Source organism: Austrofundulus limnaeus, unplaced genomic scaffold (genome assembly GCF_001266775.1).
Source record: "Austrofundulus limnaeus strain Quisiro unplaced genomic scaffold, Austrofundulus_limnaeus-1.0 Scaffold543, whole genome shotgun sequence".
NCBI lineage: Eukaryota > Metazoa > Chordata > Actinopteri > Cyprinodontiformes > Rivulidae > Austrofundulus > Austrofundulus limnaeus.
In genome coordinates, this window is record NW_013952945.1 from 322,084 (window position 1) to 334,994 (window position 12,911).

Sequence of the window (12,911 nt, forward strand, 5' to 3'; positions counted from 1 at the left end):
CTAAACATCCTACAGTATTTTTACAGTCTTTATTTTACAGTTAAAATAAATGTTTATAAAATAAAGTTTAATGTTACAACTAATCGTGGATCCCTTTAAAAAAAGTGTAAATGAGTTTTTCTGGAACCAGCTGCAGTAAATCCAACACTTCTTGTCACTGAAATTGTTCTACATAAAGGAAATAAATATTTGACAACACAAGTTAAATGTCTTTTGTTTGTAAATTGTTGTAGTTCGCATTATAATTTATGTTGACAAAATTATGTTATCTTGTTCAAAAAAGGCTTTTATTTGATGCAAAGGGCAATTTTTTGTTGCATCATTAATATGGCGAGGTTTAAGTGCATTTATAAAGGACTGCGAGACCTGCATTTGCAGAAAAACGTGCATAAGACTTTGATCGAATCGTCTGCAGCAGCTTGGTTAATCTGCTAGTATAACAAGGTATTTTATTATATTTGTGTTACAATATTCTGTACATTTGTATTTTATGGTGTTCTAATTATTTCATGTGTTGATTTAGACAAGACCGTAAATTCATTCGCTTAGGACCTCCGAAGTGGCAGGCGGCCATGAGGTAACTTCAGCTAAAGCACATGTGCTAATTGTAGCTGTATGAAGCCTGAAGCGTCTGTGTTGTGGCCTTTAATAAACCAAAGCAAGACGCTTGTCTTGAAGTTGTTGTTTCAGTTACACTTCATTTCTTAGAAAGTGTGGGAAAGTATTTTTACATTTCCAGTTAGTGTGAGCAGTTTTATGACTTTTCTTATCAGTAAAATGATTCTTTTCCAAACTCAGTTTCTGTGAAGTTAATTTTTTACTTTTACTTAGTTATTTTTTTAAACACTTTATATAAGATGTAGTCCTGCAGTGTTTTTACATAGTTTTTTTAAACTTGATTTAAGATGTAGTCCTGCAGTGTTCAAACTGTGAGTTACAAACAGCTGAATAATCCTAATCTGTAAACTGGGCTGGTTTCTGTGTGAAAGTCAGCTCTGGTCTCAGACCGCCTGCTGCTGCTCAGCACTTCCTCTGTCTGTGGTTCTTCTGCAAACTGATCTCCTGTGGAGGACAGAAGTCAGAGGTGAACACGTCAACGAGCTGCTTCTGTGGAGGACCCACTGTTCTGTCTGCGGGGGGTCTTCAGACCCACTGTTCTGTCTGTGGGGGTCTTCAGACCCACTGTTCTGTCTGTGGGGGTCTTCAGACCCACTGTTCTGTCTGTGGGGGTCTTCAGACCCACTGTTCTGTCTGTGGGGGTCTTCAGACCCACTGTTCTGTCTGTGGGGGTCTTCAGAGGGGTGAAGGTGAGGCTGTTTGATGACTTACCTGAACAGGAGCAGATATGAAGGAGAACAGGTGTGAAGGTGAGCTGTGAGACTGCACACACACACACACACACACACACCAGTGAAGCTGAAACGTTGCTGAAGCTTTGTTTAATTTCAGATCAGTTCCTCTACTTGATCCTGATCGGGGTTCTGTCCTCCACCCTGCTGGTGTTCGTGGTGCTGGGCGTCGTGTTTCTCAGGAAGTAAGTGAGCCTGAAACACTCCTGACCATCATGTACACATGTACACATGTACATGTGTACATGTACACATGTGTACATGTGTACATGTACACACTTGTTTGTACTTTTACACAATCCTTTCAAAAGGAAACCATGTGTCTGCTCAGGAAGCTCCAGTTCTGTCTCCTCAGTCCCAGAAACTTTAGGATTTGTTAACATTTTTTTCTCTGTGGAGCCCCCTGGGGTCTTCCTCCATGAAGACCATCCTGATCCAGATGTTACAGATGTTATGATCCTGACCCTGAGCACCGAGCTCAGCCTGGCTTTGTTTTAAAGCTGCTTGCTCCAGTGAGTTCCAGAGAGCAGTGTACAGTTCTGTGTACTGTTATGTGTACAGTTCTGTGTACAGTTCTGTGTACAGTTCTGTGTACTGTTCTGTGTACTGTTCTGTGTACAGTTCTGTGTACTCCTGTCTGCAGAGAGGACAGGTCTGGAGTTCTGGGCCAGTCAGGTCACAGTGTCTCACACGCAGTCATCAGGAAGTTTAAGATTTAAAATAATCTCAGGCCTGAAATAATTTCAAATGATTACAAAGTAATTATTTCTGTAMTAAATCCATCTACTGACATACTGGATGTAATAAATCCTTTGTGAGCCATTCCACCGAATCGATGCCATTTCCGTCCCCAGGAAATTACATGTGCACAAAAAATAACTGTAAAATGCTTTTTTATTAGTAAACATAATGTTTTAAACATTGACCTAATTGAAAATTGAAGAAACATAATTAAAAACATTAATAAAAACTACTAAGAACTCTGAAAATATAGTCTACAGCAGAGGTTCTCAAACTGSGGTCCCAGGGGTCCACAAGCCGTATCTTGGGGGTCCTCAAAAAATGCAATAAATTGTGACTTTGTTTTGTATTTTAAAAAAAGAATATGGGGAACAATGCATTAGTAAAACAAACATACTAAACCAAACAAAATATAATAGTCCCATGGCATTTAGAGGTTAAAATTATTAGTACGTTGTTTTTATGGGGTTTCTGAGGGGGGTCCCTGGAAATGTCTCACCCTTTTAAGGGGTCCCCAGACCAAAAAGGTTTAAGAACCCCTGGTCTACAGTACCTGTCCCTGCTCTTTAACTATCCACTTTACCATGAAATATAATAATTAAAATCCTTCAGAGATGTATTTTTAAAGATTTTTGTGTGACTCCAAATTACATCTATGCTTTAAAAATATATTTTTCAAAATAAATCTATAATATTTCAATCAAAATACATATTTTAACTGTGTCCCTAAGTTGTCACTCAGTCCTGTAACCCTAACACGTTACTCCATATAATGATTTGGACCATCCCACATGTTCAACAGGCTGCATCAGTTGGACCTTCTGAAGGTCATGGGCAGACCAACAGTAAATTCCCTCTCTTTTGCTGTTGTATATTTGAACATTTTGTAACTGTGACTGAGGAGGTCAATCTCAATGTTCTGTCCTGTTATCTAAAATAACTCTTAGATGCTATTTGTTTATTTTTAAAATAAATATTTTTGGGAAAAATCCCTACAATGTGCTCAGTGTCCTTGTGCTATTAGCATAGCCACCATGTAGCTATATTTCATGTTGTTGCTAATTCTATGTTTAAAAACTCAGTCATGTTACTTTATAATAACAGTAAACCTTTGGTTTGTTGTTAATATTAGTCAGTGTAATAGTATTCATCATTTTTACAATTTTCAGTTGAAATTACTGAAGTTGTTGAGATTTAAGATCAGTTTTATAATCTGAATARCAGTGGTGGGCAGCACTAATCTAAAAATTACTTCCACTAGCCCTAAAACACTAACTCAAATATTTAGGTCCCCTAATTCTAAAGCACTAACGCACTGAAAGTTTTAGCAAAAGCTAATTCTAAAGCACTAAAATAACCCAGTCATAACATCCTTCAACAGACAACATGAGTCACATGTTGCTCTCTAAAGACTTCTCATTGACATTCCACTGCTGGATTTAAGTTCATTTATTATCAATATACTGTCACCTGGTGGATCAGTGACACATATATGAACAAAATGATAACAGTTTTCACCCTCAGCTGTTAACAGTAACATTGATCAATAACATTTGTAGACCCCAGTTAGTGCTTCTAAATTTAGCAAGTGCTAATCCACTAATAAATTTTAAAATGAGCAAAAGCCCTAAAGCACTAATCAGGAAATTAGTTCCCCTATTAGTGCTTTATGGGATCTGTGCCCACCGCTCCTGAATACCATATTTACAGGGTAACAATCCACCACTAAGTGCTGCAGAAAAGCAGTGACGCTATTGTGCACGACATGATGGCGACCCAGAGAGGAGAGAAAGATATTTAGAGAAGGAATGAGAAAAATACAGGGAGGACCTACAATCAGGCAAGAAAAAAAGGATAAATAATCTGAGAGAGAAAAGTGCAGATGACGTAAAAATGGAGGGAAACATACCATAGACTCAAAAACAGGAAAGAAGCTCTACAACACTTCATCACCCCAACACACAGTCCCCAGCTATCACCAGGGTAAGTTTCAGATCCACAACCAAGCACATAGGAGATATTTAAAAACTTTACAGTAATGTGTCATTTCATCTGTATGCTGATGATATACAGTTGTACTGTTCTTTCAAGACAGACTTCTACAAACTGTCTGAACTCAGTAACGGTCTCAGTCTCAGAAATCTGTGTGTCTTTGACAGCTCCTTGTTCAACACTCACTGTAAAACATTAGTCCATAACTGTTTTTATTATTTAAGAAATAATTTGAAGCTGAGATCTTTTGTGTCACAGAAGGAACAACAGATGATGGTTCACGCTTTTATTTCTTCTGGTTTAGATTACTGTAAATCTTTTTACGTGCCTTAACAAACCCTCCTTGGCTCGTCTTCAGTCTGTGCAGAACTCTGCAGCCAGGCTGCAGACCCACAGAAGAGCCACATTACTCCTGTTCTGACTCTCTGCACTGGCTCCCTGTGAATCAGAGAATGTTTAAGTTACAGGAGAAAAGAGGACAGATCTCTTTTCTCCTGTAACTTTGATAAAAAATTCTCTGATTCTCAAAATGCGTTATAGCTTTCACTTAAGAAAATAAATCAAATAATAAGAAGCTTCTTCTGTCTATTATCTGATTAAGAAAAAGAGAACGTCTCTTTGAGAAGTTAAGGCGACCTAAGGTGGACTAAATTCAGTTCTGAGTGGAACGGAGTTTTTGTCTTAAAGGCCCATCGGAGGTCTGAGGTCCAAGACAGTTTCCTTGATAATGTCACTCGAGGTGACCCCTACACATTTTTATTCAGACTGGCTTTCAGTTAAGTTTGTTTACTGTTTTTTAAATTGTTCTTTATTATATTTGTGACCTGCTTTTATTGTCTTTAGTTATTTTGCTCTCCAAAACACTTTGTGATGTGTGTATCTGTGAAATATGCTTTAGATATAAGGTTTACTTTCGCTCTGAGGGTGTTTATAGATTTTACATAGTTTTCCACACAAATTTTGAAATGCTCCAATATTTATGRGAACAATAAGAACTGTGGTTAAAAGATATTTTGAAAAAAGATTTCAATATGTAAGAATCAATAATACGAAACCATAGTTAAAAACAATAGTCTGGGGTGTTCCACATGGTTTATTACTGGGGCTCACATTTTTAAAATGATTTTATACATATATTTGGAGGTTTTTGTGTATCWTGACCCGCAAAAATCTGTAATTTCCCCAAAACATCCATCTTCTTCTGAGGGCGCGGTCACAGGGAAGACAACAGCATGGAAGGTGGATGGYGTTAGGTGGAGAACTTATTTCTAGCATCAAAGCAGATGAGGGAACAGTTATTTATCTTTTTTAACATCTTGAGACTTTATCCATCCATCCATCCATTTTCTAAACCCGTTTCTTCCTTTCGGGGTCACAYGGGTCACTGGTGCCCATATCCAGCAGTCAGTGCAAGGACAGGTCTCCAGTCCATCACAGGGACACACAGAGACAAACGAGACAAACGACATTCACTGTCTCTCACTCCTAGGGTAAACTTAGAGTTATCAATTAACCTAACAGTCATGGTTTTGGTCTGTGGGAGGAAGCCGGAGTACCCTGAGAGAACATGCAAACTCTACCCAGAAAGGTCCCCGGGCCGGGATTTGAACTGGCGACCTTCTTGAGAGGCATCAGCTCTACCAACTGAGCCACCGTGCCYCCCTCCTTAGACTTTAAATAAATTTAAAACTGAGTTTTTGAAAAAACCATTGTGAGACTGTCCTGTATGTCTGTGAAGGGAATAWTGTAAATGATTAACTGAATGTTAGAGCCAGTCTTGTATTTTTATACTGTCTGATCTTTGCAGCCTTAAGGCTTAAAGCACAGAATGCGAGTTGGAATGTGTCTTATCATGTGTTCTGGCTATAATGTAGACAATGTTAATTACGTTCTTACATCTGACGTAAAAGGAAATCAAAATCAAGCKTTTATAATTTAAAAAAAAACTTCCAAGTGTGAGTTTAATGCACTATAWATAGTGTTTTACATTATTTGATTACATACTGACACAGTCAGTTGTCATTTGTCTGTTCCTACCTAAACATCTAATCACAATACGTTCTAGCCTCTTTGATGTGTTAGTTCAATGATCACTGGTTACAATGTTTAACTCGATTATGGTAAAGCTGAAGTTATATTTCTCTTAGATCTCAGTGCTCATGCTGGAGTTGGGACCGTCTGTCGGTTTTCTTCCTCTTGTCCGGGGTCAGGTGGAATCCCAAGGTGTTCCCAGTCCAGCTGAGAAACATAGTCCCTCCAGCGTGTCCTGGGTCTTCCTCTGGTCCTCCTCCCAGTGGGACGTGTCCAGAACACCTCACCAGGGAGTAGTCCAGGAGGCATCCTAACCAGATGAACCACCTCAACTGGCTCCTCTGGACATGGAGGAGCAACAGCTCTACTCTGAGTCCCTCCTGGATGACTGAGCTTCTCAGCCTATCTCTAAGGGAGAGCCCAGCCACCCTGCAGAGGAAACTCATTTCAGCTGCTTGTATCTGTGATCTCCTTCTTTCAGTCACTACCCAAATCTCATGACCATAGATGAGGGTAAGAACATAGACCGACTGGTAAACTGAGAGCTTCTRCTTCTGGCTCAGCTCTCTCTTCACCACAACAGACTGGTACAACGCCCACATCACTGCAGACACAGCACCAATCCGCCTGCCTGATCTCCTGCTCCATTCTTCCCTCATTTGTTAACAAGACCCCAAGATACTTGAACTTCTCCACTTGGGGCAGGACCTCCTCCCCGACCCGGAGGCAGCACGCTACCGGTTTCTGGCTCAAGACCATTGTCTCGGATTTGGAAGCACTGATCCTCATCCCTGCCACTTCACACTCGGCTGTGAACCACTCCAGTGAGAGATGGAGATCAGGATCTGATGAAGCCAATAGGACCACATCATCCACAAAAAGCAGAGATGTGATCCTAAGGTCACAAAAAGGATCCCCTCAACACCCTGGCTGCTCCTAGAAATTCTGTCCATAAAAGTTATGAACAGAATCGGTAACAAAGGACAACCTTGGTGGAGTCCAACTCTCACTGGAAATGACTCCAACTTACTACCACCAATGCGGATCAAACTCTGACGCCGGCTGTACAGAGATCTAACAGCCCATTTCGGGCCTGTTACCCCATACTCCCGGAGGACACCCCACAGGAGTCCCCGAGGGACATGGTTGATCGCCTTCTCCAAGTCCACAAAACACATGTAGACTGGTTGGGTGAACTCCCATCTCCAAGACCCTGCTGAGAGTGTAGAGCTGGTCCAGTGTTCCACGACCAGGACGAAAACCACACTGCTCTTCATGAATCTGAGTTTCGACGACCTGATGGACCCTCCTCTCCAGCACTCCTGAATAGACCTCACCAGAGAGGCTTAGAAGTGTGATCCCCCTATAGTTGGAAGTTCYGAGAGGCCAGGGAGTTGGGACCTTCTCAATAAATAATGACCCCATGCCAGCTGGAGAAACTGGTACTTTCCAGGCTCAGCACTTTTCTCAATCATGAATGTTTTTTCCTTATCGTGTTTTGGTTCACACAACAGTGAACTTGGCTCTTAAATCATTCCATGGCCTCTTAAAGACCTTCATCAGCTTTGTTCTACTGAGAACTCTGTTGACTTTTTAAATCCCACTACTGTCTCTAAAATGCCACTGGCATTACACTGCTGTTTWAAAAAAGCCTCTCACATCACACTACTGTCTTTAAAAAGCCTCTCTCGTGTGTCACTTCTGTCAGCTAAGAACATGAAACTGAGACTACAACTCACACTTACCAAAAATGGACAATAGAAGATTGAAAAACGTTGCCTGGTCTGATGAGTCTGGATTTCTGCTGCGACATTTGGATGGTAGGGTCAGAATTCGGTGTCAACAACATGAAAACATGAATCCATCCTGTCTTGTATCAACGGTTCAGGTTGCTGGTGGTGGTGCAATGGTGTAGGGGAAATTTTCCTGGCACACTTTGGACCCATTAGTACCAGTTGAGCATTGTGTCAACGCCACAGCCTACCTGAGTATTGTTGCTGACCATGTCCATCCCTTTATGACCAAAGTGTACCCATCTTCTGATGGCTACTTCCAGCAGGATAATGCTCCATATCATAAAGCATGAATCATCTCAGACTGGTTTCTTGAACACAACAATGAGTTCACTGCACTGGAATGGCTCCACAGTCACCAGAACTCAATCCAAAAGACCTTTGGGATGTGTTGGAACAGGAGATTCGCATCATGGATGTGCAGCAGATAAATCTGCACCTGTGTGATCTATCATGTCAATATGGACCAGGCTCTCTGAGGAATGGTTCCAGTACCTTGTTGAATCTATGGATTAAGGCAGTTCTGAAGGCAAAAAGCGGCTCAACCTGGTACTAGCAAGGTGCACCTATTAAAGTGGCTGGTGAGTGTATCTTAATAATCGGTTCTGTAAAAAGCTTTTTGTTCTGCAGGTATCGCTTCTTGCTTCAAACCCTCAAGAGGCTAAAGGAGACCAGGTTTTTTCTGGGTTCTGTGCCCTGGTTGGAGCAGCCCTCTGTGGCCCCTCTGACACCTGTAGAGGAGGGAGATGAGTCGGAGGCACCTCCTCCTCAAACTCCACGCACCCATCTGTCAGAGATCAGCACGGTCAGGGCCCCCAGCAAGAAGCTGTGGAAAGTCCTGCAGGAGGTACCACTCTGCAGCTGAAAGTCCAGATCCAAGCTGGGCCAGTCATGGGTCACGTCACAACAAACTGTTCATCTGTTCTTTCTGTCTAAGGGTCCTCGTTTCACCAAGTCAGACCTGAATCTGCTGCAGCTGATCAAAGCAGGGAAGGAAGGGGTCTTCTACCAGGCCCGGATGGTCCGAGGAACCTGTAACGGTCACGGCATATTCACCTGTAAAATCAGCAAGGAAGGTGAGGAGCTCAGGTTTGGATCTGCAGATATTTGTCTGACATGCAGCAGATCTGGGTCAGAAGATCCTTCTGGGTTTTAACATGATGGATGTAAAAACTAAAAGTGTCTTCAAACATCCACAACATGTAGTGTTCCTCACATTTCTATTAAAATCCTGCTTTTGTTGAACTCGTGTCAATTATCAAACACAACTGGCTTTATTTTTAGAGGTGGAGGTCTCTTGTGACACTAAACAGCTCATTAAAACTCTTCATTGCATTAATTATTGAATCCAATATAAAGACTTGATTTTACTATAAAACCTTTTAATTTACCGTATTTATTCAGGTATAATACGTAAAATTAAATCCATAAAATCGTCCATAAAGTTGGGAGATAGTACTATACTCGGATAAATATTTTTGCTTATACTGTATATTTTAACTGAAATATCGGCTTCATTCACAAAATACTTGAGTCCGGAAATGAGACTGGGTCGAAAAAATCAGTTGAAACGAGCTTACCTSTGACACTCCTTTCTGCTTCAGAGTGAGATAATAACAGATCCAGGCAGGTGACATGATGTGAAAAAAAGAAAAAAGTATTCCTAATGATAGCAAACTAATGACATTAGTGTGTGACCGGGCTGCTCCTCAAACAACAACAAACATGTTTGTCTGTAATGGCTGCCGTCTACCGGTGTTCTGAAAAAGTTTGTATCCCTGAAAAATGTTTCTCCACCAGAGGGGGCGCTCGCGAGTAGGAAGTAATCTGCTTTTCCCCCACAAGATGGCCCAAATCTCATGTGAAGTCTTTGACTTTTGTGTTGGCGCCTCCTGGTGGACTATGTGTAAAATGCCAGAATTCATATGATGCTGCTACAGCTGATATATATTTGTTGTCAAAATACCTTTTAGTACATATGTTGTTAAAATAAAATGAACAGTCCAATGATCATTTTACTGATATGTATAAAGACTGCAAAGGCTGAAAAATCTTGAAGTCTGTATGAAATTGGAGGTAGTTTGAGGATTAAATTTTTTATGCTTTTTAAGCTCACTAAAAGGGGGTCTTATTATACATGAGATCGTATTATACATGAGATCGTATTATACACGAATAAATACGGTATTATATTTAATTTATATTTTACATGTGTTGCACTTGTATGTTGCAATAAAAAAAGGTTTTAGTTTGATTCTTATGGTAATTTTTTTTTTTTTGGAGGTGTTCGAGCCAAACATGTTGACACGGAGGTTTCCATCATGAGAAAACTGATGCATCACAAGAACATCCTGCAGCTGCTGGACTGGAACACAACAGAGCGTAAGAAACATTCCTCTGCATCAGCCTGCAGGTGCAGAACCAGATTTAAGTATTTCTCATCTTCTCAGTGTTAGTTAAAATACAAACAGATTCACATATTTTAACTGGTCCAGCTAAAGTCAGACTCGGTTAATCCAGTTTAAATGAATAACCTCTCTAATCCAGATTAGGTGTAGTAGGTGGAGCCGTGGGAATAACGTCCTCTTCAGTCCATTGGAAGAGATACTTCAAACTTCTTTACTAACTGCTGAAAGGAAGCAAAGAGAGAATCAACACACAAATGTCTCCAGGTTTTTGACCAGGCTCATATAAGGCCAGCGTCACACTACAAGCAAATCATGCCGATTTTTGCCCTTCCGACAATCTTATGGAAGTCCAGATTATCATGATGGCTATAAAGATAATCTGAGCAGATATTCCTGCCGTGGGTGGTGAGTTAAGAGTGATCTAGTTGGCTCAGAAGGACCTTGGGACCGTTCTGACCTCAAATCGGGGATATTCAACATGTTAGATTTTTTTGGCCRGATATCACAGTGTGTGTAGTGTTCACCRGAGCTCTCAGCCTGTTGAATGAGACGTGTAGCCAATCAGAAAGTGAGGTGACATAAACAAATACTGTCATGACTCAGCAGAAAGTCTGCTGGATGTTAAAAGTCCTGGAATTGTTTRTCCTCTGGTAAAAATAGTCCACAAATGATCAACATTGTTTCTTCCTTGTTGTAGATGTTTTACTCTGAACTTACATCTCTCTGGAGGTCACGTGAGATTTTTCCTCGGACATCTGAATTCTCGCAAGATTTCAGGAAGTCTCGCTTGATTCATTATCTGACAGTTCATGAATGAAATATCTTTTCTTGTGTGGTGTGTTGTCTCTTGCCGTGTGGCTGTACACCACACACTGTTGGACAAAACCTGGTAGATCCATGATTTTTTTTATCCTCACAGGTGGACTCTATCAGTCTTTGAAAATCGGCCGACTGTTTGAAAATCTTGTAGTSTGACTCAGGTTTTAAGAGAGCAGAGAAAACCCATAGGTGCACAGGGAGAACATGTAAATACAACCAGAAATCTGCCGTTACAGGATTCAACCCTGTAACCCCAGAACAGCCTGCTGCTCACCCAGTAATTCAGATTTCAGTCAGTAGAAGTGGTCAGGAGGTCCAGGACCACCCAGAGCTCTGGACCTGATGAGGCAGCAGCTGGAGGGAGTCTTGCTCCAAATCAAATCCAGCATCAGACCTCTGACTTTACAGAAAAGATGAAAAAAGAACAGTAGTGATCCTTTAAAATACAAGAAGAGTTTGAAACAGGTGTTTTATAAAGATGAACCAATGTGTCAACCTTTACCCTGCTGTAACCTCATTGTGCAGATTGTTTTTAAAGACTGAGGCAGTTAAACCCTCAAACAGCCCTCTGATGATTTTACATATAGTTTTATATTATAATATAATATTTGCAAACTTCCAGTCTCAGCTGTGTTTCTGAGGCAGTTTGACTCTCTGTGCAGAGCCTTACGTCCTCATCATGGAATATGTGAGTTTTGGCACTTTAAGGACCTTCCTCCAGACCAACAGAGTCCACCTGAGTGCAGACCCAGAACTGCAGAGCCTCCTAACCATCGCTTCTTACCACATCGCTCTGGCCATGCAGTACCTGCGCTCCAAGATGGTGAGGCTTATCAAATGTTAACAAATCTTCTACAGGTCATACTGTATGAGTGAACGCAGCTTTGTTCTTTTATTAGTCCTGCTCTAGGATAGGCAGGTCCACCGTGTGAGACCAGGACAATTAACATTTTAAACTTCAGCATGCCGGTTCACAGATTCTGTTCAAGGTTGTTCTTTCAGTTTGAACTGAGACAAGTTTAATAAAGAAACACGACGATGAGTAAGTAAGTCAGTAAAGTTTTATTTATATAGCGCCTTTCACAGAAATAAATTCACAAGGTGCTGTACATTCAGGGAAGGGGGTAGGGGGCAGTTAAAAACACCCATTCAAGAAGACATGCAAGGCAAACATGGGGGAACAGATGAAACAGGTCATGCAGCAAACACAGTTGTGTTACCTTTAACAACCGCTGTGACCCCGTCAGATCCTCCACTGTGACCTGGCTCTGAGGAACATCATGGTCAACAAGTTCCCCTGGGAGGTGAAACTCACAGAGTTCGGCCTGGCCCGAGACCTGACCCGCATGACGAGCCGCCGCCGCAGCAGCCGCTGGAGGAACCCACGAGTGAGGAAAACACACACACACACACACACACACCTACTATGTCTCTCTATCCTTGTGGGGACTTTCCATTGACTTCCATTCATTTTTTGGAAATTTTATATCCTAACCCTAACAACAAACCCCAAGGCTAACCTCACAGGTGACCCTAAAACTAACCTAAACTCAATTCACACGTTGGTCCTAAACCCAAACCCTACACCCAAAATCAGCCTCCGAAGTCGTGGGGACCGGGCTTTGGGCCCCACAAGGAGCATCCAGTCCCCACGATGCTGCATTTTCCTGAGAAATCGTCCCCACCAAGTAGCAAAAATCAGGGCGCGCGCACACACACACACACACACACACACACACACACACACACACACACACACACACACACACACACACACA

The 12,911-nt window shown here is 41.4% G+C and overlaps 1 protein-coding gene across 1 annotated transcript in view; it reads left to right on the forward strand.

Moving 5' to 3' along the window:
* Nucleotides 1-1,345: 1,345 nt before the first annotated feature.
* Nucleotides 1,346-12,911, forward strand: part of si:ch211-167j9.5 (tyrosine kinase receptor Cad96Ca) — a 20,587-nt gene continuing 9,021 nt past the window's right edge. Inside the window, exons 1-7 of the mRNA XM_014026326.1 lie at nt 1,346-1,367; nt 1,450-1,534; nt 8,537-8,753; nt 8,844-8,982; nt 10,190-10,288; nt 11,796-11,956; nt 12,381-12,521. Coding sequence (XP_013881780.1) covers nt 1,346-1,367; nt 1,450-1,534; nt 8,537-8,753; nt 8,844-8,982; nt 10,190-10,288; nt 11,796-11,956; nt 12,381-12,521 — 864 coding nt within the window. The remainder of the gene's footprint in view (nt 1,368-1,449; nt 1,535-8,536; nt 8,754-8,843; nt 8,983-10,189; nt 10,289-11,795; nt 11,957-12,380; nt 12,522-12,911) is intronic.